Source organism: Mya arenaria, chromosome 4 (assembly GCF_026914265.1).
Source record: "Mya arenaria isolate MELC-2E11 chromosome 4, ASM2691426v1".
NCBI lineage: Eukaryota > Metazoa > Mollusca > Bivalvia > Myida > Myidae > Mya > Mya arenaria.
Window position 1 is genome coordinate 72,270,292 of NC_069125.1, and position 27,237 is coordinate 72,297,528.

Genomic DNA, 27,237 nt, shown 5'->3' on the forward strand with positions numbered 1-27,237 from the left:
ACCTGAGCCAAAGTAAGAAATAATATTGGTACAAATAAAAACTTACAAACATAATATTTTATTACATGCTGGATGATGCTTATATAATTGTACTAAACTAGAAATATCCTACAATAAAAAAGTATTTGCAAAAAGAAAGTACACATTTACATGTCATGCATGATATCACTTGGTTCTAAATGAAACATATGAAAAATAATGGAAATTATTCTACAGTAAAACTGCGATCGCTCGAGGTCGCCAGGGACCGAGCCAAAACCTCAATGGAACCGATGTTTCGAACAACCCGATTTTCAATTTTCCAATTTGATATGAAACATCTAATATGTTCAAAGGCTGTTGTAAACTAAATGGTAAATGAAAAAACAATAAATAGAAATGTTTATTTTAACAAAAAAGCACATTTTCTTAACAAGCAACATTTGCATGACAGCACATATTGTGGCATTAGTCAGATTTAAGTTTCGCAAAATCAAGGATTGTTGATTTGCGCATCTTGTCGGTTTCGTAAATTTCTCACAATTAACTTCTCGTCATTAACTTCTCATAATAATGATCTCAAATGCCCATATCAACTAATATCGGTCATGCGTTAACAGTGATAAACGTTTTTTTTACACCTTATCAAATTGCCTTTCAACTGTCATTGCAATTTTTACAACTTGCGAAAATTTTAACACCTAGCAATTGTTTGTTTATTTTGGAACACGCATTCGGGAAAAAGTGTGAAATTATGACCTCAAGGGAGCCATTAGGATTTGTGCACGATTTGTGTACTTGGGACCGAGGATATTGCTCGACTGCTCGACATAATTAGGTTTCGATGCAGCGTGGGTATATTTTATATGAAAATAGAAGGAAAAATGTTGGGGACCAAGCTCAGACCTTGAGGGAACGCTGATTCTCGAACGACCGCTTGTTCGAGGGAACGCAGTTTCACTGTAATATATTTCATAACATTTTCGTGCAGAGATCTGATCAGGTGATTTACAGTAAATCATCATTGACAAGCATGCAACACATACACATCATTCAGAAGCAGATAACCTTTCCTTGGCCTTTCATCACCACACAGGGTACATGGTCATTCATTATCACATATTATAAACCATTATGATAATATGGTAATATAAAGAATAAACACTTTCTGCTATGGTACCTACAGCCTAATTGTAATTAGTTGGCAATTAAGACAGATTTGTGAGCAGATGGTGCTGATTTGTACACTGCTGGATGGTCAGAACCATGGGGTAAATCTGGCTAATAGATAGCATGTCAGCTGGACTTCCATTACTGCTCACTGATAAAGATGTAGAACAGTTTGGTAGATGCATGAGACTCAGCTTTGATTAACAAGGAATTATTCAGATTTCATCATAAGATAGTAACTTTATTATCCCTCATCATATACAATGTTCATACATGATTTAATTAGAGTGAAGATACTGGATGGGGGTGGGGGGTATTAAGCTCAGAGTATAGGGTCCATACTCTATAAGGTATTTGGAAGTCAAATAGTGCAATTATGTCTTCTATCACTCACAAACTGTGTGGAAAAGGAAGAGTTGAGCAGGAGGGTGCTGTAAAGAATGATTCCCATTGTTCAATGTTGAGAAATCTTTAGCCCATTTATGTGTGCCAATTTCCTTCATTCTAAAATTAACTTGAACTGTTGGCTAAAAGCAAAGCTTGGTTGAAAATGTTGAAACCAACACTGAATACAGAGTTTGAAACTGTAAATGCAGCCCAAATGGGCCTTACCAGATTTAACTGAAAAACAAGCAAAGAAAGTACACTATTCCTGTTTCATTTGTGTGAGCAGTGTGACACAGAAACCTTTGCCCCTGTACTTGGAATATTATGAAACTTAACAGTTATATCATATCTTCTCATCATATACTAATTATCAGCTTTTATGTTGTTAATATTGCCTTTTCACAGCACATTATAATAAAGGAAATCATAAAACCAATAACAATTGTAATTAAACATACACTTAATGGGTAGAGTTTGGGAAATAAAAACTGAATTAAAGGAAAGAAAAATAGTTATGTTATGAAATGGGATTGTATACAGAAAGTTATAGTGTCAATGGTATTAGGTTTTCAGGGACAGAGTGGTTGGGTTTTCTTTCAGGATATAAAATTACCTTCCAAATTTAGATTGATCGTGGCCACTGCCTCGCCACGTGCATTTTTAGCAAGGACTTTGTATTCCCCGCCATCTTGTATGCCAATGTTGGCTATTTCTAAAGCTAGCACATAGACATTATCTGCGACATTTTGCGTAATCGTGTGTCTGCCCCCAGACTCAATCATGGCATTGTTAAGCAACCATGTGATTTGAGGAGCAGGGTTTGATGAGAGTTTGCACTCTATGATTATGTTCTTGTTGGCCTGACGAATGGTCGGCTTCTGTACGAACGCTGGCGGACTTCCCTGGGCCTTGGCTGCACCAACTAAATCAAAACATCACATGCAACATAAATCTAACTAATAGACAACCACGTGCCATGTCTAAAAGCAGAGGACGAAAAACAAAATTAAAATTAAGAAGGCTTCTCTATCTATGATTTGATTGAAAAACATGGTGAATAAATACTGAAATGAACTCATTATTCTACTAAAATTTGCAAACGAATCATGCCTTCTACCGGTATAACAATTGGCAATGCATACACTAGTACTACACAAATCATTCAATTAATTGCTTATAGAAAATATAATTCAAATTTATCAAGATGGCAAAAAAAATAATAATTTAATAATGATAATTATGTCTCTGATATGCAGGAAGAAACAAAAATAGAAAGAAATTTAGAAGACAATAAAACATATTACACAAAATGAATGTCAGTATCAACTGTATAGTAGAAATAACCCATGTCCAGGATGAACACAAAACAGACTAAATATATATATATATATATATATCTTTAAAGCCTACAGCAGCACATTATGTGATACTGCTTAAATACTTATGAACTGCAGGTTTAATTTAACAGCATCAGCTGCCAAACACATTTATAAGAAAAGAAAATGCAACCCAAGTTTACAACCAGTTAGCCTGCAATAGAGAGTTGTTCTCGTGCCAAACTAATTTACACTCAGAGACCAGGAATGTATTATGCTTCTCATACTATCAAAGAAAACATGACTTTTAAACTCTATCCTAAAAAAACTTTCCAGGTAATATCAATGCCCTTTTTTTATAGTTAATGCAATTGTTCATTAATTATTTTGCAAATCCACCAGCACTCATGCCATTTTTTTTAGCATCTTTGCAAACTATTTTGATACCCATTGCATTTTTGAGATACCTTTCAATATTTTGCACATTTTTCCAGAAATATATCCAGGGATTTTAGTCAGCCTTTACTCCTCCGAATCAGATTCTATATTGGACTTCTTTTTCATTTCCTCGATCATAAATACTCAACGTTGTTTTGTGGAAAAAGATCAGTGAAATTACAAACCCTCATGTAAATACAAATGTATAGAAGGAAATACTGAATTGCTACACACATCAATAACAATTATTATTAAACTGATCTCTCTTTAATCTGGAAATCTTTATGAATAATATAACATTTTATCATTCCAAACAGATTTTGAACAGTCATTGATCATCAACTATAACCTGAATGAAAGCCTCTTCCTAAAGGAAAACTTACCATCAAAGTTGAGGCCAATGGTTGCATTGCTTTCTCCAAGGGCATTTTTCGCAGTGACCCTGTAGCTGCCTGCGTCCGATGGCGAGACATTACTGATCTCTAACGTAATTGTGTACTCTTTTGGGCCCTTCTGTTTGGTGTCCATCTTAAGTCGATCTGAAATTATTTGATCGTTTTGCATTGGCTGTGACTTCATTTGAGCCCAAAAGAAAATAATGCCCATATCAATTCTACTACTTTAATTGGGTGAAAATTTTCAGAGATCTTGCTCAAAGTTATGGCTACGCTGCAAGGGATGAATCCAAATTACAAATTCTTAAATATAAATAAGAATGATATGTTTTAACTGAAAAAAGATTTTAACTGACAGTAGCACCTGTTGTGATTGTAAATTATTAGATGTTCCAGTAATTTTTATCAAAATAAAATCTGATGAGCTCTATGACCCAGCTGGGTGGTATTCATCAACTTTAATCTGGCTTCATGAAACGAAGCAAGGATCATAACACAGAAACAATTTTTCATAAGACATCAATTATAATTTCCTTCAGTCATAGAAATTTGAATTTCTTGAACAAGCCCGAATACTATATGTTCATATAATGATAATTCGCAAGCTGGAATAGATGAACATAAAATGAAACCCTGAATTTATAAAAAGCCCATGCTTGCTTTTAGGTGGCAAGCCTCATTGTTCCTATGACCTGTATTTCCAACTCTATTTACATTGTTTTAATTCTGTATTGCAGTATTAGAAGGTTCCTATATTCTTGTTCACATGTACCAGTTCATTATTATTCATGTGTTGAATATGCTTTGAGAAAAAAGTATGATGTTTTACTACATAATCATATACCAGTGCCGTAGCCAGACTTAAAAAAAAACATCGAGGCAGAACGATCTAGGGGGGTCACCCCCCCCCCTCCCCGAAAATATTTTTTGTAAGATGCCATTTCCTGCATTCTGGAGTATACTTGGTGAATTAAATGCATAAAAATGTTACATAAAAATATAACATTTCAACATTTTTAGTGCTATAACTTTTGATACAGTTGAAGTTAATTCTAAATTCTAAACGGTTTAATTATATTTAGACAAAACAAATGTGCATTTAGAAGAAATTTACTGTCATAGTCATATGAGGCTTTGTTACCAATACCATAAACCTACTTCTAAACATCTCACATATCGTCACTTTAATTTTTGAATGCCAATGCTATGCGATGGTGTCCTGTGGCGTCTCACAACTTAAAAATGTGTTGAGGGTTAACAGAAATGTTGTTCCTGTGGACGTAGGCAAGTGCCAAACCATTTTAAGTCGTGAGGCTGCCATTGATGTCTGACTTCAGGTCTTAAGCCGCCTCAGTGAACTGAAACTCCTTTGACAAGTGCAAGAACAAACAGGCAGACAAATAATTAATTTGAATATTCTTGAAATGTTGGGGAAAAAGACTTCTTTACATGCAGCTGCACCTTCTTCCAGCGTTATGATTTTGGTACAATTTTTGTTTAACAATACTTCCTGTTCAAAATCTCCAGGGTTCGGCAATACATCTAGAAATGCCTCCTTTATTTGATCTGTTAGAGTGGAGTTAAGATTTTGCATGTGTCCTATATCTAATATTCAGTTCTTTTTTCAAATATAGATATTCCGCCTCGATGGTTTCTGTTCATTGAGGCATATGAAGAAAGTCGACAAGAGCTGTTTTTAGAGCTATAGAAATTGTTATATGCCCAAAAAAACACCGAGGCAGCTGCAGTATTTATTGCAGTATTTATATAAACTTGCCTAATAATTCTAGTTTATTACAAAATGAACATTAAACATGAAGCGGCATTTTTAACACAATGAAGAGAAACATACCACTGGCCACAAGTGCTGTGCTGTCACGGAACCACTGTATGGCAGGCGCGGGGTCAGCCGTGAGCTGACATTCAAACAACATTCGCTTGCCACCATCTTCCTGCCGGATCACGGGCTTCTGGGTAAAGTTGGGCGCGATCCCGTCTTGTCTGCAAACACAAAATTTTAGGTGTTTATACAATGGCGTGCAAGGTACTGAATGTATAGTGTCAACTAATTGAAGATAGTCTGAATACCAGTCTACATGTATCTAGTGTTTAAAAATAATATGTTCACTGCAATTGAATCAGCAACTGGCAATTTGACTAATTATGCATTTGGCTATCAGCAAATACCAGTTACTACAATTTGTTGAAAACAGGTGGCAATAAATCCAACAGGCAACCAGTCAAAGAAGAAACTATGCATGTTTTCTGTGTATAAAGGAAGTGTGTTTATTCATTCCTGCTTTTCCAGAAAGAAGTTTTTCCAAGAGATTCATTCTAGTTGAACCAGCAAGCCAAGAAATGTCAATAAAAGTCAAGCATGTACATTGTTTGAGCGAGGAGATTTATCTTGGAACCACATGCCCGACAGGTAAGATTGGCTACTGATAAAAGCCATGACGTAAAAATCCTGCACTTTACTCTTTAATCCTGCAGAATCTGCTGTTAAAATGCTTGAAGCAGACAAACAGTTCTTTGCCCTTTCATACAAAATTTACATCTTGCAGACAAAAACACTTCTTTAAAAGTGAAGAACAAAATATTCATTATTGTGTTAGAAGCTTTTTGGCCACCAATAATAAATAATTGTCCATCTGTTTTTACAGAACTTGCAATTCATAAATTGTTAACTTGTTACATACACTTTTTGATTTACACATTCGTATCAGCAACAAGTAAAACATCATAAAGCAACAAACTTGTACTATTTAATTAATGTATAATGTAATTATAATGTAAAATAATGTGGTTATCGACATTTGATATTCATTTCATTTTAATTTTTTATGTGAATATCCAAAAAAACTCAAATTGAAAACCCTAAGATGCTCAGATCTTTATTCCCAACATTCATCTCTTGCAGTTTATTCTTGGTGATGCATGTGCCAAATGCTTCGCCTGTCCCCAAAGATAACAAACATTTCAGCCTGTCGAAAAAACTCCATAAAACATGCTAGGAAGAGATCTTTCACTGCAGGAAGTCCACCTACACATCAATATTTATTACAAAATGGATTCTTACAGGTGTAATGGTGGTGAAGTTTGCATTGAAGGAAAAAACAAGACTGTTTGAACAAACAAAAATGTAGTTCTGTATCAAAATACTTACTGATTTTGCCCTGGTGCTGAAATAAAAAACAAAACAATATTTATTAAATTACAATCCAGGCCTTTTGTAAAACAAAACAATAATCATACCTTTATATTGGATTTGTTTAAAAAGTTGTAAAGCTTCTTATTTTTGCATATTAATTATTCAAGGCAAAAATATGCAACTACCGGTACATATATTCATATTCTGCTTTAAAATACCATCATAATTAAATATTCAGCCAAACAAATATGCCTCCCACACTAAGTACTCTACCAGCACTGCATTTTGCCGATTATTCAAAATGTGGTGGGGACAAAAATCTGAAAAGGTCTGCAGTAAACATAATAGCGGACTACAAGTCACTCTGGGTTGATCACAGTAAAGCATGAAACATAAGCAATATCGATTTAATACTAGTATTTTTAAGGGTCTAATTCAGGCGGTCTACCTCCAGTATATTGCTGGTTTTTTTTTACAGTTTCCTTTATTTTCATTAATGATAAGCCTACCAGTTGATGTGTTGTACATATTCTCTCTTGTTTCAAATATTAGTTGAATATACCGGTTTTTTTGTTTGACTTTGTTTATTTATTTATTTTCACTTTTAATAATTTCAATCAAATTTTTTTGTTTGACTTGATGTTTATTTATTTATTTTCACTTTTAATAATTTCAATCGAGTTTGCTAAGAATTATTAATTATCTCTTATCATTATGTTAACATATTTTAAGAACACTTATGATATTTAACCTTTGTTTAAAGAAAAAAAATTGTGTTCAGAATGGGCAGTGTATAAAATGTTCTACAAAAGTTAATGATACTTCAAAGCATGTTTCTTTTATTTTCATTTTATTTTAGTAAAGTCCTTAATCTTGAGGAAAAAATGAATCATGAAAAAAAGACTTAGTTGAGAAGACCCGTTTGTCCGCAAATGATTGGGTATGCTGTACTGTTTTGAATCAATTTAACATTTTGGCCATTTCATATGTCCGTCTAGAGCTGTGAGTGTGATAGGATTGAAAATAAAGCTATAAAGTATCAAATATAAATTAAATGTATACATGTCAAATTCTACACTTTTCATTAATGAGCGATCAGGGATACTCTTTTATTATTTTGACATTTCTTATTTATCCCTGTAACACTAACAAGTCTGTCTCGAGTCTGCCATAGTAAAAAAATCGCCAAAAGACTCGGTTAGCCGTAGTCATTCTAAAATGCCGTCCAGGCTTCTTTTTTTTAATGATGGTTAGCCTGGTCCAGGCTAACCATCATTAAAATAAAAGACAGCCATTTAAGTGGAGTAAGTCTCCGGTCAACCTTGATTTCTGCCAAGTGTCAAGGTGAAGCATCCTTTTATATAATCCCTTCAAAATGGGTTCATGGGGTGCCTAGAAAAAGGCCTTTGTTCACATTGTTTTGCTAAAACGCATGATCGTTGCTATTGTTTTCAAGGTGTCAAAACTTCCCGCGTTTGACCACTTCCGCAAACATTCGGTAGACCTCGGCTTTTTTCATAATGGGAAATGGCAAAGAAATTCCGAATGTAACGCAAAGTGACGGGGTTATGTTACACTAATTTCTTTTCTTTACCGTACTGGTATAAGCCACACTAATCCAAAACTCCGTCGCCCGGAAATATTTTAAGTGACGATACCGGCACTCCTGTTTATGTCAGAACAGATCTTATGTAAGTAACCACGTAAAAAAACAAGCGTTTATGTACATATTTATACAGTAGATAAACAACACTCTTGGGGTAACTTTGTCCATCGGTGTAAATTTGAATCCGATGGGAAAGTGAAGGGAAAAGGCGCTTAATAAAGAACATTTCTGACCGTATTATTTTGTTGAAGATACTGAATACTGACAAAATGAAACACTAGCTAAGTCATGACTTATATATTGTATTTTGTTATTTGTACAGGTTATGTTATACATGTACATATGCATGTAAAATATACACATGTAGGTCGAAGCTAATAATAAATTAGTATAAATAGACTATAAAATACTCCACTATTCTATTTAACCTATCTGTTTAAGGAGTTTTACCCAGATGAAAAGTGTGTTTAATGTCGTAGAAAGCCATCATAAAGTTAAACGGAGAACGCTTATATAAATGCTAATTCACATTGAATGTCTTATAATTTCATATTATTTCAAAATGATCTTATTTAACAATGTTGTCAACATATAAACATCAACGGTGTTTATGCAAATGGCTTTTCGAATACTGTTAAAGTGTGAGAGGCACTGACCTTAGATAGCATTGAGCATTTTCAGGGTACCTAATACTGCATTACTTTGCGCTTCCTTTTCTATTTCCCACAACTTCATTTTCAACAAACATTTCTTTACATAATTTTATAGAATGTTTTTTCTTTAACCATTTTTTTCTTTGGCTGTTTTAACTAGCCAATCATATTTAAGTCGCTGCAACCGTACACGAGTCGAGTAGCATGCGCATTGGACTTACTCGACTTGTTCGCTTTCCAAAAGCTGGCATCCCGAAAATACTCAAAAGAGTGTCATGCGTTACAACACTTGTGGTGAGTTAGTTAAAACATCAATCTGGGACTAATAATAAGAATTCATCATACTCCCAGCAAGTTACTGAAGTCAACATCTGATCCGAGTCCGAGTAGGTTCAACTTACCATTGAAGTTCAAATTGATGGATGCGGACATTTCTCCTAAATTATTTTTAGCTACAACTTTATAAGATCCACCGTCAGCTTGTGTAACTCCCGTTATATCCATCAGCACATTGTATGTATTTCCACCAGGGTTTTCTACACGCATTTTAATCCTGTCCGATTCCTCGAGTGGGGTTGTGCCCCTAAACCAGTTGATTTCCGGTTTGGGGGATGCCTCGAGGGCGCACGTAAACACGAGTCTGTTGCCATTATCTTCCTGTTTGAGGGAGGGCTTCTGGGTAAACCGGGGGGCGATGTCGTCACCCGCTCCCATTTTGATACCACCCTGCTACCAACCTGCAATATACAACAAACTTGAAGTAAGTTGTGTTCTGATTTACACTATTGATAGAAAACATGTACTATTGACCATTCTTTGGGGGGACTGATACGCATGTATCATTCGGCAGAAATGCAATGGTCGCCATGATGTGGACAGATGGCAAAGTACCGCAGTTTGTATCTCACGCAATACTTCGGGTGCAAGTTAATGCATTGTTTCAGCAACAAAATGCAGTTACTACAAGAGTCGTGGTCGCTGTGACACCAAGATGTCCCACATGTCTTAAACACGTTATTAATACTAGTGCCAGGTGCACCGATGATAACTTTATACTAGCATTTCTGCGTATGATATTATTCTTGTGGAATATTCATTTAGCAGCATTGTGCACACTTTATTAATTAAACTGTTATGTTTAAATTTACTTGTGTTGATTGGCAATGCAATTAAATAATTTCCTGCACCAATCGCACGGTTGTCTATCAAGCAACACCGATGAACTTTTTGTTAGTCTAAATGTAGTTGGCTGTGATGCCAATTCTTAGGTAAACTGTTCCATAACAACATATTAATCATTGTCACGCCATTGAAGAAACTTTTCTTTTTAATTCTACCCCGTTTCCGCCTGTTATCGAACATACATTTTCCTTGGCGGCGACGTGCCAGCGTTTAGATGTATTTCGGTCGCTCGTGTTCGTAATAAATAATATCATATTTTAACCACATCCGGGGAGATTAATTGAAAAAGAAGAAGATTTATAATTAAAAGAGGTAGCGTGTAAGCATCACTCAATAGGCGGATACTTATTTTAGGTTTCCGACACTCATCTGTTGACTGAAGTGCTACCAGAGTTGAAATGTTCTGCACCATGAGCACCTTCGTCGAGAAACACGGACCCTGGTTTGTGTCAGGGAAGATCTATATTGGCATTTCTTGGTGCAAACTACGTGAAATAAATTATCTATATGGTGAAGTGTCAACCTACGAGTTCCTTACTCTGTGGTGAGTACTAAACGGATGATACAACCTAACGTATGCAACTGCACATCTTACGGTTTATACCAACTTCTGCATGGTTACTCTTTAGCCCTTGTTTGACATCGGTATCATTGTTATAGAACATTGCGCTCCTATGAAACAGCCATAAGACGTCAATGTGGTGGAACGCAAATAACACAATTACTATTACTATTACAATAACTATTACAGGTAATACACATGTACTATATTAGTTACAGTGAGCACATATAATTTACCACATAGTTATTCGAAAAGCAGTAAAATGGGTATGCTTAGGAGGTTTGCCGATCATAATGAATTGAAAAATGCAGACTGATGCCAAGTGCATGATAAGCCTTTCAATCCGGCATGTTTCCGCGGATCGGTAATCAATACTAAAAAAAACCCAAGGTAGGTCATCAACCACTCTAACGGGATACTTTAATTGACAACTACATTTCCATTGCCAGAGGACGTATTTCTCGATGCTGTTCAGAGGCGTCGTCAATTGCCACATGGACTTTTGTGAATACTAACTAATCATTTCCAGATCGGTAATCAATACTAAAAAAACCCAAACCAAGGTAGGTCATCAACCACTCTAACGGGATACTTTAATTGACAACTACATTTCCATTGCCAGAGGACGTGTTTCTCAATGCTGTTCAGAGGCGTCGTCAATTGCCACATGGACTTTTGTGAATACTAACTAATCATTTCCAGAAACGATGAGACATTGAAGTCATAAAGAGCATAACTACCTACCAGTAATTCCTGGAGAGAAAGGCAGAGTCATAAAAAAACTCAGACCCATAATATACATTAGCCTATATACTTTCCTAGCTATACTAAATGACAGTCGGAAAAGTGCCTGTACCTGTCTGTATCATGTGCACCATTTCAATGTATTTTTACGGAACCGAGATATTTGAAGGCTGTTTTCATAGATGGCATCCTAAAGCAAGTTAACACGGGTATATGTATATGGACACGTAAAAGTGTTATTTACTATTAGCTTGAATGTACGTTTCAAAGGGAATACAAATTCAATCAAAGTCAAGAAGTGATAGTAGCATTCCTTTGATTTGTTCTGCATCAGCCATGAAATTACACAAGACTATATAATTTAGGGGAATATTTCTGGAGTTTTTTTACCAGATAGCGAAATGATAGACTCCACGTGTGTTTATAAGAGATAGATAACCACGCACACTGGTCTGTTACATAGTTGAGCAATGTACTCATGGCTGGCCTAGGTATCTCAGATTGACACTGTACGATCTCGTGAACAAATCCACTACTGTCATTACGACTGTCATCTTCAGCGCTTTCGACACATACACAAATATCACGAAATACAAATGTAGGTTTATGTATATACAAGAATTTCTTTTTCGAATTTGAAGTAAGTTCGTGTTCTCGTTATGCACTCATGACATTTATAAAATGCATACTACATGCAATTGTTCAAATCGAAGGTTTGAACGAATAAAATCAAGCATTGCATACACAACATGCTATTGACGTCCTCAGCAAGACGTGTCATTGACGTCTCTGACAAGACTTGTCCTCCAGAAAGTGTCAAAGAAAAACATGTAAATAATTAACGAGTGTGTACACACGTTGACTTCAAAGTATGAATTTTAGTTGTAATTTTGAATAAAATATGTTATTATCATGAATGTGTATGTTGTATCATATTATTACATGCTGTACTACGGTGTGCATGTCATCCAAAATAACGTCAACTTACTGTGGGTGTAAAACGTATCCGGATAATTGCCACTGAGCGTCAGTATTCCGCACCGGAGTGTATTTTTACGAAAAAGTCCAAGTTTGAGAATTATTTGTTAGCACAAGTATCTCCACCCGGTGGATGTATTTATTTCAAATTAACAACTATATTGACGGCTGGCTGGAGGAGTGTAGGTGGAGGTATGTACGCGCTGTTCTGGGCGACCTCTGGTTTTGTGGATGTTCACGCACGTGAGGCTGTATCATAACCCTCCCGCTACCTACACATACCCACTTACTGCAGAGATGCAGAAACCTATCCGATTAAACAATCCACTTGCGCTCAAGCCAGACTCACCTATATATTGCCACTCATTTACCAGTCTTACAGGTGTTTTGCAGGGAGCATCACCTCAGATCTCACTATAGATAAGATACAGATAACAGGGACATGTAGTTCTCATTTACTTCAGTCATTACCACTTTTGTTTTATCAATAGTTCCTTTTTGTATTATCGCCACAGAATATTAATTAAGTGTTGGCTATCATGAGTGTGTGCACGAGTGCACGGGTGTTATCTACATGTAAACTGCCCGGGCGGCCCGTTGTACAAGCCTTTTGCACGGGGCTTATCAGAGATCCCCAGTACCCCGACAAAGGCCGCAAACAGCAGAGGTGTGATCTTGGACGCCCCGCACTTACAGATGAACATGGTCAGACAGAGAACCTGCTAGGCCTGGTTTGGTTGTTACAAGTAAATTAATGGGAAAATACATTGCAAAATTACCATTGTTGTCATTAATCGGCTGATAGCTTGACTACAATTTTATCGTCAAAGATTTTCAAGCAATAGTCTAGCGGTGTTATTAGAGACACAGAGCAATGTGTTATCAATTGATAGTCACAACTGTGTTGAAATATTTTCACATTAATTTTCTAATTTTACCATTCATCAGTGAAGTCTAACCTGCAGGTATGACGTGCATGAACGTACTGAAAATAACAGTGATCACAAAGACCCGTTGAACAACGAGTGTATACTGCTTTATTATCGATGATGGGAGATATTTGAGGGTGTTTTTACCAATTTAAACCCCCAGGTGAATGGTCAAGGCGGTAACCCTATGCTTTTTAACAACCGATTATTTGTATTGATGGATGTTAGGTCAAGCAGTTTTATTTTGTATGTTTGTTGTCATGGGGCCGTGAATATTAACCATGATACACTGGACCATCTTACACTGAACATTCACCAAGACGCACTGAACATTCACATCAATAGACCGAACCTTGACCAAGATGCACTTAACCTTGACAAGGACACAATGAACCTTGACCAAGATATACTTAGCTTTGAAACACTGAACCTTGACCAATATGCACTGAACCTTGACCAAGATACACTGAACCTTCACAAAGATACCCTGGGCCTTGACCACAGCTGTGTCGATACGACGGCTGTTCCTGTAGTTTCAATCAAAACACACACAAGAAACCACCACCTTAACGTTTAGAAACTGTGCAAAAGCTGTGACACCTTTTCAGGCAACGCAAACTTACAAATTTCTTGAAATGAAAGAAGCAATATATTAGATGTATTCAGGTGAAAACCTTAAGTCATACTATAAAAGTGCAGATTTAGCACACCCTGCACAAACCAATTGTTTATAACCATCAACATTTAAGTCTACTGAAATTTGCCAAGCCCTACAATTAGACGAAAATAACACTTGGCTAGCTATTTCTGTATCATCGTTTCAGCTCTTCTCAACACTTTACTAACAGGTTTTCAAATTAAATTCTCAAAATATCTGGAATGCGTAGAAAAGAGATTTCAACATCCAAAAAGTAACCACTATATTTCATTAAAAGCTCACACACAAACGTTGGCGATACAATGAAAGACACGCCTAACAACTTGACAAACGGCAACCAGCAAAATATCATTTCATTTACCGATTGACCTTCCCATCATATCATTGCCGGAAGCAAGAGATGAATTCGTCGCATACCAAGTGGCAAATATATATAGAAAAAATAAGTGTTGAAGCTCTAAGTACCATTCATTCAATGGGATTGATTATAACCGAGTCTGGTCGGGCTCGCATAGCTTCACTTTGGGCCGGGAAAACCTATCAACGGTCTGACGAGGAACTGCACATTTTACCTAGACTAGCTACTTCTAGAATGTAACGATGAGAATATGCCGATAATGCAAACCATTGGCATATGACTGAGCAAAGCGATTAGTAAAAATATACCTAAGGGATTCATAAATGTTATGTTCTCTTGAATTGTCAAAACACACCAAAACACACACGAAAATGTACTTGGTACTCTGCAACTAACTTCGCTTTCTATGTACTGAATCAACTAATTTGTCTGACCGATCCGAGTCTTATAATAATATATGTTTCTAAATATGTTAAAAGTACACTTAACGAGTCGCGCCTCTAGTCGTGGTTATTTCATAAAAAACACAGCCCACAGACTATGATCATCACCAGTTGTCAGGTAACTCGCTTTATCATCGCGAAAGAAGCTGAGATCGTAATTGACGCACTGCCAAAGCAAGTAAAGTTTGTGCTGCATAACACCACAGAAACAATCTTTCAACATATACAGTCAGTGGTGATCGCAAACGCTTTAATATAGTCTAAAAAGTTAAAGAAAGTACCACGAAAGAGCTGTATTAGCTGTACCATTTATAACTTTCGAATGTTTCCCAGTTTGAGTATTAATAATTGCATTTCATCACCTATGTTATTTAAACGACATAATTTACACTTCACATTAGCATGAGAACAGGCGTTCCCACTTCAGCGAGAAACGACTTGCTAGTGCTAAACAAAGTAAAGGGAAAGCGGAGAGAGTTTGACAAGATATTAAGATATTCTCCAAATTATGCGTCAAACTGTATTCTACGATAAATCTGATAATCTTTCTAGGGTAAACTAAACTCTCTTTTGCCTACGATAAATTGTATGAAAGCAGTATGCGATATGATATACATATTTATATAAATGTATGTATAAACCAAATGACTTGGTTTAGAGTGATTGCACAAAAAACAATTAGTATCCGATTGTTAATGTTCATTTTCCGATTGCTGACAACAATCATGAGAACAATTTAAACTTAGATGAAAATCAATTTAATTTTCTGAAAATCTTATTGTTGTAACTTTACAGGAAAACGAACCTGAACGTTTTTGTTTCAAAACTATTATATTTCCTGAATGAAAATAAAATATCATTATTTGATTTTGTTTAGATTTTTAATTGAATCATACTTATAGCATTTCTGGTATATATCGTCACCTTAGTGCAAGAACTCAATATCTGCTTCAAGTTATCTGTACAGTTATTGCACTAGGGTGGCGATATATATGCACCGTTTGGCCATTATACATTTATACACAAAGCATGGCCTTAATCAACTAAACAACGTTTAATTACAAAATAAGAAAGTTTTGTCAGATCTTTTTAAAGGAATGATTGACTCTTGCATTCATGATCCATCAATCATAGATAATTGATAGTATTTTATTAACTTTTTATATTAATATAGACAAGGAATAGTTTTCACAATGCAGTTACCAGTACTAATTATTCCCACACAGTTCTGCGCACGTGCAGTTCATTAACTTACTCGTTAATGTACTAATCAATATGTCAATGTACCGTTACTGGTGGGACAGCAATGCTCTGGTCAGCATGTCCAGATGTGGGTACACGGGTAGTTCTGAATGGCCAATGTGTCCTAGGGTTTGAGTCATGTAATACGAAGATGTGTTTGGGTCACTATAGGTTTATCAAATTTACTGGACAATTCCACTCTAGGCCCGACCCTTGTGTAAATGTTTTTAATGTAAATAAGCAAAGATAAAACTAGTTTTAGATAGCAGTGGTGATCAATTATTTGTGCGACGAATATATGTTTTTGTTTTTTTTTAAATCTGCAGTGAAGGTTTTAAAATCTACTATGTAAACATTCTCATTGCCGAATCTCCGAGCGAATGTCAAATTGAACCAAAACCATACCGAAGAACAGGGAAGAGCGGGAAAAGACATGAGCAAACATACCGTTACTTAACTTATGCCATTTCTATGTTGGCTTAAACATTTAAAAGCCATGTGTATAGTTATGATCAAACGCTTACAAAAGAAATGATTTTGCAAAGTGTTTTAATTGAACTTTCACCAATTGGATAAAACAATAACTTTTTTGATAATGGTTAATGCAAATGAACCGAAAGAAAATGCCTACAAATATCCATTATGAACAAAACAGTTGCGATTCAACATTTTCAGCTTTGTGTGGAAATGCTTCAGTAACAAAAATTGCCCAAAATTGCCACATGTATAGAATAGTCACTTTCATACAGGTGTCTAAAGTTAACAGGAAATATATTGTAGAGTTTTAATGAAAACGACGTTTGTACAATAACTTTAATATTTATACCTGTCATATATATCATGCTGAAGTGCATTTTGTAAGCTTAATTCACCCACAAATCATAATCTAATTTTAAAACTCTTATCCAATTTTAAGCACACATTTTAACAGTTGCAAAGGATTTTCACTTAGACAGATATTTTTGATTATTGTATGTGGTAAATCTATCCTCGCATATAAACGTTTACAGTTATGTCTGTACTTGTTCTATAATAACCAGTCGCTCTAAACCCCAAATATCGGAACCATACATCAGAACGGGTGCTTGCCATTACCTTCGTTTCAAATTATTATGAAAACGATGAAACAGTCTATCAACGTCTTATTGCATCTCATACGTCTTATTCACGGCCTAAATGCATCCTAGGAATTGTTTCAGACGTGATTCTTGTTTGAAATACATTGTTCGCGATCACGACAGGACACAGTGACTACAGTAGAAATGTAAAACTTCAGGATTAATTGCTCCTATATAGTTAAGGTCAAAGAGGGTTTTGGGATTGTACACGTGTGGATAAGGATGAGTTTTTATTTCTCTCGCATATATTTCAATTTTCGTTTCGATATGCTTGGTTGATCATCTGCCACTTTGGCAGTTTCAAGGGTTTCGTTGAGTAACCATTACCGTGTCAGTATAATGTTTATATTAATTCAATGAAAGTCTTATTATTTGTTATGAAACTTATATAAGTAAAAAAGAAATGCTGGAATATGTTTTAGATTTAATAGAAATAATTTGAAATAAGCAATAACAGAAAGCATGATGATATCAGAGATGAAATTCTCATGATGATCGAACAGACGTGTCCGTCGTTGTCGTTTATCTGTTGAGGGTTGACCAATGTATAGAATCAACAACAATGATGAAAAAATCGGACCAAAATGCCGAAAGAAGGAAATTCAAACACTAAGGAGTAATACGACCTGGATAAAAGGACGTTTCTTTTCGTATGAAATACCGTAGGAACTGAAAACTGCGAGCAGGAGAATTATATTTTGACACATACTATTGGACTACGCGTGATTGCTTATTGGTACATACAAACATTTTCCGCAAACAGAACAAAGATCCTTATCGCAATACCGGCAAATCATATGGAATGCATGAAACATCAATTAGGAATTTGTTTCTTGGATAATACCTAGAGTGTTATATCCACAATGGTGATGAGTTTCTTGAGAATTAACACGATCTGAAAACGACTAAAATTATCCTATTTTATCCAATACTCTTTTTATGATGAAAATCTAAATGAGAATTATTGCATAAATACTGTTTATAATTAATTCATATGTCACAAATTTTAGTTGAAAAAACAACAACAGAATATGGTCTTAAAACAGACATATATATATATATATATATATATATATATATATATATATATATATATATGAGACAGGTTGTTCTATCTGTCTGTAATAAAAACCGTATCAGTTCTATATAATGCACCTTTAGTGTTGTAGATATGTAAACGTTAACATTGTTTTCCATTATTCATTTTAATTATGTAGCTTCGGTGCAAGTATTGTCCTTGATATTCTGTATTTAACGTGCCTTTTAAAAGTATGACATTCCTCAAAATCATGTTTCAATTTTCATCACAATTTCTAACATGTTTTATAATAAATCTCTTAAAGACGTTTTAAAGTAGACATTGTAGAAACCGATTTGTCTTGCATATCATATAACCTCGCAGTAAACGTATGAATGTTTACAGACCCTGTTTGCATGGAATGAACAACAAACAAACAATGACGTAGGTTTCATTTGAGGAATGCATATAATATTCTGATCTACAAATAAAAGAGCATGACCTTCTTACCTACAATCGGATGTAAACAGTTCCCATAGACCGAACAAACGAACGAATAATCTAGAGCCTAACACGAACACGGAACGAGTGGGAACTCTACTAGAGCCAGAAACCATACATTCAAAAAGAAAATATACAATATGCCGAAAACCTATGGGTATGCTATTATTGGAACATTATTTCATAGCAAGAAACAGGTAGACAAGGCAGAAACCCTATCTACTTGTATGGTTTGCCATATTTGTAACATGATATCAGAACGAGGTTTTCTACAGGTATGACCTCTCCGCAAGGAGGTCGTTGCCATATAGAGATTAAGAACCAGCCAATCAGAATCTTGAAAATGGCGCCGTTATATCGCGGCTTGGAAACTCAGGTAGTTACGAGGAAAACAGGCGATGTAACTGATTCTCAAAGCTAAATAATTGTGGCTGGCAGAGGTAGTAGATGTATGTTTTATATACCAGCCTTTTAAAAAAACGTTATATTGTTATTACACTTGTTGTGTAGACAAATGTGTCCCTCATTACGTGATATGAGCAGACAGAAATATAAACACTAAAATAGACAGTGTAATTATTGATGACTACAGAAAAGTACTTAATTATAAGTATTCCAATATTTTCATATACTAGTAAACATCTTTAAAAACACAGTTTTTTTATAAACTTCTAGAACTCCTATGCATTCCATAAAACTAGATGTATATTATATGGGTGATATTTTATGCAAGTGACAATGCTGTGCTTGTCCCATATAATGCCAACAGACTGAGTATTCTCTCCATTCGGCCTGTATGAACGTTGTGTTAAGTTTTCCCATGTTTTGGGATATAATGCCAACAGACTGAGTATTATCTCCATTCGGCCAGTAGGAACGTTGTGTCAAGTTTTCCCATCTTTTGGGATATAATGCCAACATACTGAGTATTCTCCCTATTCGGCCAGTATGAACTTTGTGTCAAGTTTTCCCATGTTTTGGGATATAATGCCAACAGACTGAGTATTCTCTCCATTCGGCCTGTATGAACGTTGTGTTAAGTTTTCCCATGTTTTGGGATATAATGCCAACAGACTGATTATTCTCTCCATTCGTCCAGTATGAACGTTGTGTCAAATTTTCACATCTTTTGGGATATAATGCCAACATACTGAGTATTCTCTCCATTCGGCCAGTATGAACGTTGTGTCAGGTTTTCCCATGTTTTGGGATATAATGCCAACAGACTGAGTATTCTCTCCATTCGGCCAGTATGAACGTTGTGTCAAGTTTTCCCATGTTTTGGGATATAATGCCAACATACTGAGTATTCTCTCCATTCGGCCAGTATGAACGTTGTGTCAAGTTTTCCCATCTTTTGGGATATAATGCCAACAGACTGAGTATTCTCCCTATTCGGCCAGTATGAACTTTGTGTCAGGTTTTCCCATGTTTTGGGATATAATGCCAACAGACTGAGTATTCTCTCCATTCGGCCTGTATGAACGTTGTGTTAAGTTTTCCCATGTTTTGGGATATAATGCCAACAGACTGATTATTCTCTCCATTCGTCCAGTATGAACGTTGTGTCAAATTTTCACATCTTTTGGGATATAATGCCAACAGACTGAGTATTCTCTCCATTCGGCCAGTATGAACGTTGTGTCAGGTTTTCCCATGTTTTGGGATATAATGCCAACAGACTGAGTATTCTCTCCATTCGGCCAGTATGAACGTTGTGTCAGGTTTTCCCATGTTTTGGGATATAATGCCAACAGACTGAGTATTCTCTCCATTCGGCCAGTATGAACGTTGTGTCAAGTTTTCCCATGTTTTGGGATATAATGCCAACCTACTGAGTATTCTCCCTATTCGGCCAGTAGGAACGTTGTGTCAAGTCTTCCCATATTTTGGGGATATAATGCCAACATACTGAGTATTCTCCCTATTCGGCCAGTAGGAACGTTGTGTCAAGTCTTCCCATATTTTGGGGATATAATGCCAACAGACTAAGTATTCCCTCCATTCGGCCAGTATGAACTTTGTGTCAAGTTTTCCCATGTTTTGGGGGTACTAATTGCATTTTTGTTGATACCAAACTAGTTTCAGTTTGGGTTTTACGTGTTTCCGAACATTTTCTTGAAGTAACAAATGCATGGTTTTGTGTACATTTTCAACAACATGGTGGAGCATTTGCATTTAGCTGGATTGTTTCTGAATTTCTTCGGAAACAATGATACCGAAGATGGTCGTTTGTCTGTTTTAACTAAATGGTTTTCAACACACGTGTCGTATCACTGTTCTCTATGTTGTTGTTTTTCAATCGGAACTAGTTTTATGAGAGGATCCGATAGTTTTGTGAACATGTTTTTGGACCTTAACGGTTTCATCTAAAATCTAGTTTTGTTGGATTTGTTAACAAGACAATATTCATGTTTTCCTTGTTTAATTCGTTTTGTGATATCTGTTAAATAAGATATACGAGGGTCATTAAGAAAGTGCGACTGAAGCAATTCTAATTGTGCTGTAGAAAACGTAAGTGATGATTATTCTTTTTTCACCGAAAACACCCAGACTCATTACGTTAAGTTATAAACATGTTATTATATTGTTTAGAGTTAAGCCCAAGCTTGTTTGAATAAAGAATGACTAGAAATCTAAAAATCCACTAGGGCTATATAACTGACAATTATATAACTCTAGTGGATTTTTAGATTTTATAGAATGTTGAAATATCGTCAACAAATCATGATTAATAGTTATATTGTGTCCCATGACGTTATAAGGAGCCCATAAAATGTTGTATTTTTTATTTTAAGGATCAAGACTGATTTTACCCAACTGAGACCACAGGTAACTATTTAAAGTAAGCCAGGGACAGGGATCTGCAGCATACATTCAAGCCTCTGTGTATTAAACTGAAGAAAGTACCGTGGATGCCGACGATGCTAAACTACTAGCTGTAATATAGTATCATCTCATTACTTTCTGAATATCCCTGATGTAAAGATAGCTTTAAAGACAAACTTGAGCCGTATTCAATATGCAACTCAGATTTAACTTAAATTTAAGATTATAAACTGTGTGTATTGATTGGCCTGTAGATTTAGCTGACCAATAGGCTGAATGGAATAACTGAGCCATGTCTAATGATGAGGATATACTAGTAAGATCAGTATAACGGCCCTCACGTCATGAATATGCTTAAAAACTGCAGATATTTGTTTGTTTATTTCGGTACATTTCAAGCTTGCTGGTGGACATTGACGACCGAGCTGATGGCGGCGTGGATCCTATCTGTCAGGCGCGTCTTCAAAACTGAAACATGACGTATATGTTGTATTGTTTATATAGTATCTGGCAAATAAATCTAATAGCTACTTTACTGATCAACTCATGAAATTTAGAGCGGCTAGTACGATGCGTTGTTTGGAAAATGATGATTGATGTAACGGCTTACAAGCTGACTAACAAGGCACAACTACATTGGTTTGTTTCGATTGGTGTTTATACAAACGTCATATTAGAATATTCAGCTTGAAACTTAATTAGCGTAAAACGCCATTTATGGGATGTGCAAGAAAAATTAAGTAAATAAGCCGTGGCCTAGATGTGATGGTCCTTAGGTATGAAAAATACATGTTCGTACCTGCAATGGCGTCTGTAGAGATCTTGCTGGCCTGGTTCATGATAAACTTGTCCATGGTACCGGAAGCGCGAGCGGTGGCGTACTCAGACACGTACTGGCGCAGATCCGAGGGGAGACGGTGGAACGTCAGTCTAAAGGGATTTAAGTCAATATTTATTCAATTTAAGTTATTGCGCGCCAAATAATTCCACGATTCATTGCATGTTTTGAGGGAGTTTATATGTGTTTTAACCATAAACTAGGAAATTAGAATATAAAGAACACGTGTGACTTACTTGCCCATGGCCTTGGTGAGTTCGGTTCGGGAACCGAGCACCTGTGTCTCGGTGTCGCGTAGCCACTGGTCAAATTCGTCGAGGAGGGAGGTGGTCAGGAATGCCCGCACGTCAGCCGGGTTCCTGAAAGGGACAATACTCACTCTACACAATGTAGTGAGAAACGTGCACAGTTCGTTCCCCCAAACACAGTGAATGGTGCTATATTAAACATATGTTAACGACCGTATGTATGGTTGTTGAAATGTAGATCACGTATACTAATGATGAAAAAGTAAAGAACCGTAAAAACGAAAAAACAACAACAATGAATCAATAGAAATGGCAAACGCATACACTGTTTCCCGTTTTCCGGATGCTAGTGCGTCGAGGGCGAGTGTTAGTCCCTCATGGAGCGCGAACTCGCCTGCCTGAATGAGCAGCTCCTTACCCGCCTCTTTCAGGGGGTCTTTGGCAACCTGCCAGATGTCACCGAATGTAGAACCTGCAGTAGGAGCGGGGTGTCAGGGAAACTAATAGAGACATGTTTAGAGAGATTTAAGAGCTTTCCAGGTGCTTAAGCCACACTCTCGTCTATGGTCAATATATGTGTTTATATTCACGAATAAAGAACCCAGTCACTGCTTGCATTCGGCCTCTTGAACAGTCCTCATTAGTATTTTGCCCTATAGCGAATTTTGTTCTCCAGACCTGTAAAAAGTTCAACTTTTGTCTTTTGACAAATTTCACTTAAGTGTATACAAATTCTGATTTAGTCTTAATCATGAATTGTTTTGATTGCGTTTCATAACACCTGTAACATATTGCTGCTTCAGTGCTCCAGCGGTCAAGACCTCGTCCAACACTTCAGAACGAATCATGCTGCCGAACTAAACAAAACCTATGTTTTAGTGTTATCATTAGATTTTCATTCTTTATTTATATCCCGCTTAAATAATTCTTAATGTATTGCCTATTTCAATACTTAACATTTGATAACTTTAGTACTGCAGCTTATGGGTCCTTTCAGGGAGATCACTACGCGGGAGATCGGGTGAAAGTTATTGTGACTCTATAAGGAATCCCAGAGTCCGTATACATGTGCATGAAGAATTAGAGAGGTTTGTGAAACACTACTAGTACGTGTACGTGTTCGGTTCTCTGTGTAATACTTCACCCAGGCATGTGTACATTGTACACGTTTAGAATGGCACGTGCGATAACACATGGAAAGTAATATACATATATTATCGTAACAGTGAGCTAACAAGAACGAGAATTCAGTCATATTTCGCAACAGACTTTTGTACCGAACAACTGTTACGTGTACATATAGCCACACTTGCTTCATATTTATACAGCTACACATGCTACACGTACATTTAGTCACACATATTACTTGCCGCACTTGCTACATGAACGTATAGCCACACATGCTACATGTACGTATAGCCACACATGTAATATATACGTATAGCTAAACATGCTACATGTACATTTAGCCACACATGCTACATGTACGTATAGCTACACATGTAACATGTACATATAGCCACACATGCTACATGTACGTATAGCCACACGTGTAATATATACGTATAGCTAAACATGCTACATGTACATTTAGCCACACATGCTACATGTACGTATAGCCACACATGTAATATATACGTATAGCTAAACATGCTACATGTACATTTAGCCACACATGCTACATGTAAGTATAGCTACACATGTAACATGTACATATAGCCACACATACTACATGTACATATAGCCACACAAGTTACATGCACATATAGCCAAACATGTTATATGTACATATAGCCACACATACTACATGTACACATATAGCCACACATGTTACATGTACATATAGCCACACATGCTACTTGTACAAATAGCCACACATACTACATGTACATATAGCCACACATGTGACATGTACATATAGCCACATATACTACATGTACATATAGCCACGCATGTTACATGTACATATAGCCACACATGTTACATGTACATATAGCCACACATACTACATGTACATATAGCCACACATGCTACTTGTACATATAGCCACACATACTACATGTACATATAGCCACACACGTAACATGTACATATAACTACACATGTTACATGTACATTTAGCAACACACGTAACATGTACATATAACTACACATGTTACATTTATATATAGCAACACATGATACATGTACATATATCTACACACGTAACATGTACATATAGCTACACATGTTACATGTACATATATCTACACACGTAACAAGTACATATAGCTACACATGTAACATGTACATATAGCAACACACGTACCATGTGCATATAGCTACACATGTTACATTTACATATAGCTACACACGTTACATGTTCATATAGCTACACATGTTACATGTACATATAGCTACACATGTTACATGTACATATAGCCATACATGCTACTTGTACATTGTGTTTTGCAAACTTTTTATTGATCATATTTGTATTAATTTTCTTATTTTACTGGTATGAAGCAGAACATCAAAGACAGTGATTTATTCAAAATGTTTACATGAACTGTTACGATTCGTTAGAAAAGAAGTTTCCGACTTTGTGGAAGAAATGTCCTGAAATATAAATACAACATGCACAAAATAATGTCGTCTGATGTTTTGACTACGTGGTTTGTCTTTGTAGTTTCTATCATATAATGCAGTTACGTCAACTTTTACCTTTATTTCTCATTATGTGCCAAAATGAGCAAGACAACGGACCAATTGACATTTGAACTACTATGTTGTACATTTCTAACTAAAAAAAGAAAACAATATTTGAAGGTCAAAGAAAACATTATATTACCTATGGCGGAGCCGATGTCGGGGAGCGCACCAGCGACGGCATGCGCGGCGTCTTGCACCCCATGACCGACGACGTTAGCAGCGTCCACCGCTGCCCCGGCGACGGTGTTTGCGGCGTCCTTGACTCCACCCCCGACTGTGTCCACGACCCCACTCAGCGTGTCCAGGATGTTGGCGTGAACAACGCCGACCAGCAACAGACTAACCAGCAACAGTTTCATGGCTGGTAATCATCGGTACAAAAACAAATTAATAGTTCTATGAAAGATAGCACGTACAAACTCCATCTAAATATGTTAATACATATTTATATGCATACGCTCCATCATAATATACGTATATGTGTATTTTACAGCATTATTTTCACAAATAAGTTCAATTTATGCTTTACTTTATTTAAACAATCAACTCTTTTTCACAAGTAACATTACTGGGTAATATGTAAATGAATATGTAGAAAACCTACCGTTATTGCAGGAGAAGAATGGAAACAATAAATACGTACTGTTTGAACACGGTTATACAGTCAACTGACAATGATAGCCTATATAAGGGCACCACTATTATCTCATAACAGTGATTATGGCCTTATCAGCGTTTTCCGGGGTCATGGGTCCCTTAGCAGATGGTGCAGCGTGGATGAAAAACCATAAGACATGTGGCGAATAAAAACCCTCTGACGAATATGTCAACACCACAACAAACAGGACGCCAAGAGACAACGCTTTGAAAGATGCCGACGGTTTATCCCGTGTATCAGGCAATGTTGTCGGTTTGAAAGATGCCGACGGTTTATCCCGTGTATCAGGCGATGTTGTCACTTTGAAAGATGCCGACGGTTTATCCCGTGTATCAGGCAATGTTGTCGCTTTGAAAGATGCCGATGGTTTATCCCGTGTATCAGGCGATGTTGTCGGTTTGAAAGATGCCGACGGTTTATCCCGTGTATCAGGCGATGTTGTCGCTTTGAAAGATGCCGACGGCTTATCCCGTGTATCAGGCGATGTTGTCGCTTTGAAAGATGCCGACGGTTTATCCCGTGCATTAGGCGATGCTGTCGCTTTGAAAGATGCCGACGGTTTATCCCGTGTATCAGGCGATGCTGTCGCTTTGAAAGATGCCGACGGTTTATCCCATGCATCAGGCGATGTTTTAAAGGCCTCTGTTTCCTATATGGAAGGCATTATACTTTTACTGAGGTACCGAACGGAGGGAAACTGCTGTTCGAATTGATTTGCTTAATACATTTTCTCTCTCCAAACTTAAATGATGTTGTAAAGTTCAGTCTCTTGATTCTGTTTGATGATGTGTGTCTTTATGTTCGTTTTTGTCCTCACAGGGAATGTGTCTTATCTAACCAATGGAAACTCTATTTCAATGTGGAACTCATATGTTTTGTGCCTAACCGCTTTTGTAACGCCTTTGATGATTAGCGGAACAAAAATATTATTTAAGGAAATTCTCATTTTTTATGATGAACACTGCTTTTGATGCGTGAACATATTGAATAAGCGTTGCTCGGTTTACAAATTGTAAAACGGAAACAAACACGGTAATTTCAATTCTACTTCCTTTTTTCTTCTTAATTTGAACATATTTATTTTTTCCTTTTTTCATTTTCGTGTTATAAATATAAAGAAATATAATTTACGGTTATGCTTTTCG

At 36.3% G+C, this 27,237-nt stretch overlaps 2 protein-coding genes across 21 annotated transcripts in view; both read right to left on the minus strand.

Moving 5' to 3' along the window:
* LOC128231357 (twitchin-like) overlaps window positions 1–18,958 on the minus strand; it is a 94,932-nt gene extending 75,974 nt beyond the window's left edge. For 17 of the 19 annotated variants that reach the window (XM_052944071.1, XM_052944070.1, XM_052944061.1 and 14 more), the window contains exons 1-6: window positions 12,572–12,788; window positions 9,497–9,832; window positions 6,852–6,867; window positions 5,538–5,686; window positions 3,674–3,829; window positions 2,150–2,458 (exon numbers count right to left, since the gene is read on the minus strand). In XM_052944071.1, coding sequence (XP_052800031.1) covers window positions 2,150–2,458; window positions 3,674–3,829; window positions 5,538–5,686; window positions 6,852–6,867; window positions 9,497–9,809 — 943 coding nt within the window. In that variant the 5' untranslated portion in view covers window positions 9,810–9,832; window positions 12,572–12,788. Of the gene's footprint in view, window positions 1–2,149; window positions 2,459–3,673; window positions 3,830–5,537; window positions 5,687–6,851; window positions 6,868–9,496; window positions 9,833–12,571; window positions 12,789–18,837 lie in introns of those variants that run through there. The other 2 variants (XM_052944052.1, XM_052944066.1) reach the window with 2 other exon arrangements.
* A 3,065-nt stretch (window positions 18,959–22,023) lies between these two features.
* LOC128229604 (uncharacterized) lies at window positions 22,024–26,137 on the minus strand. Of its 2 annotated transcripts, none has more exons than XM_052941362.1 (6): window positions 26,078–26,137; window positions 25,574–25,795; window positions 23,068–23,215; window positions 22,732–22,854; window positions 22,457–22,587; window positions 22,024–22,125 (listed from the first exon to the last, which is right to left on the minus strand). In XM_052941362.1, exons 2-6 carry the CDS (start codon window positions 25,791–25,793, stop codon window positions 22,052–22,054), a joined length of 696 nt encoding a protein of 231 aa, XP_052797322.1. In that variant the 5' UTR covers window positions 25,794–25,795; window positions 26,078–26,137; the 3' UTR covers window positions 22,024–22,051. The 2 variants fall into 2 exon arrangements, with proteins under 2 accessions (XP_052797322.1, XP_052797321.1); XM_052941361.1 differs by having other exon boundaries at window positions 26,039–26,126.
* Between the last annotated feature and the right edge of the window lie 1,100 nt (window positions 26,138–27,237).

What these genes read in the sequence shown, in the direction of transcription:
- LOC128229604 (XM_052941362.1), bottom strand. Translation starts at nt 25,793, where the DNA reads ATGAAACTGTTGCTGGTTAGTCTGTTGCTGGTCGGCGTTGTTCACGCC. An exon ending in CGACATCGGCTCCGCCATAG is followed by an intron (nt 23,216 to 25,573) that starts GTAATATAATGT and finishes CTCCTACTGCAG; the next exon opens with GTTCTACATTCGGTGACATC. An exon ending in TCCGGAAAACGGGAAACAGT is followed by an intron (nt 22,855 to 23,067) that starts GTATGCGTTTGC and finishes TGTCCCTTTCAG; the next exon opens with GAACCCGGCTGACGTGCGGG.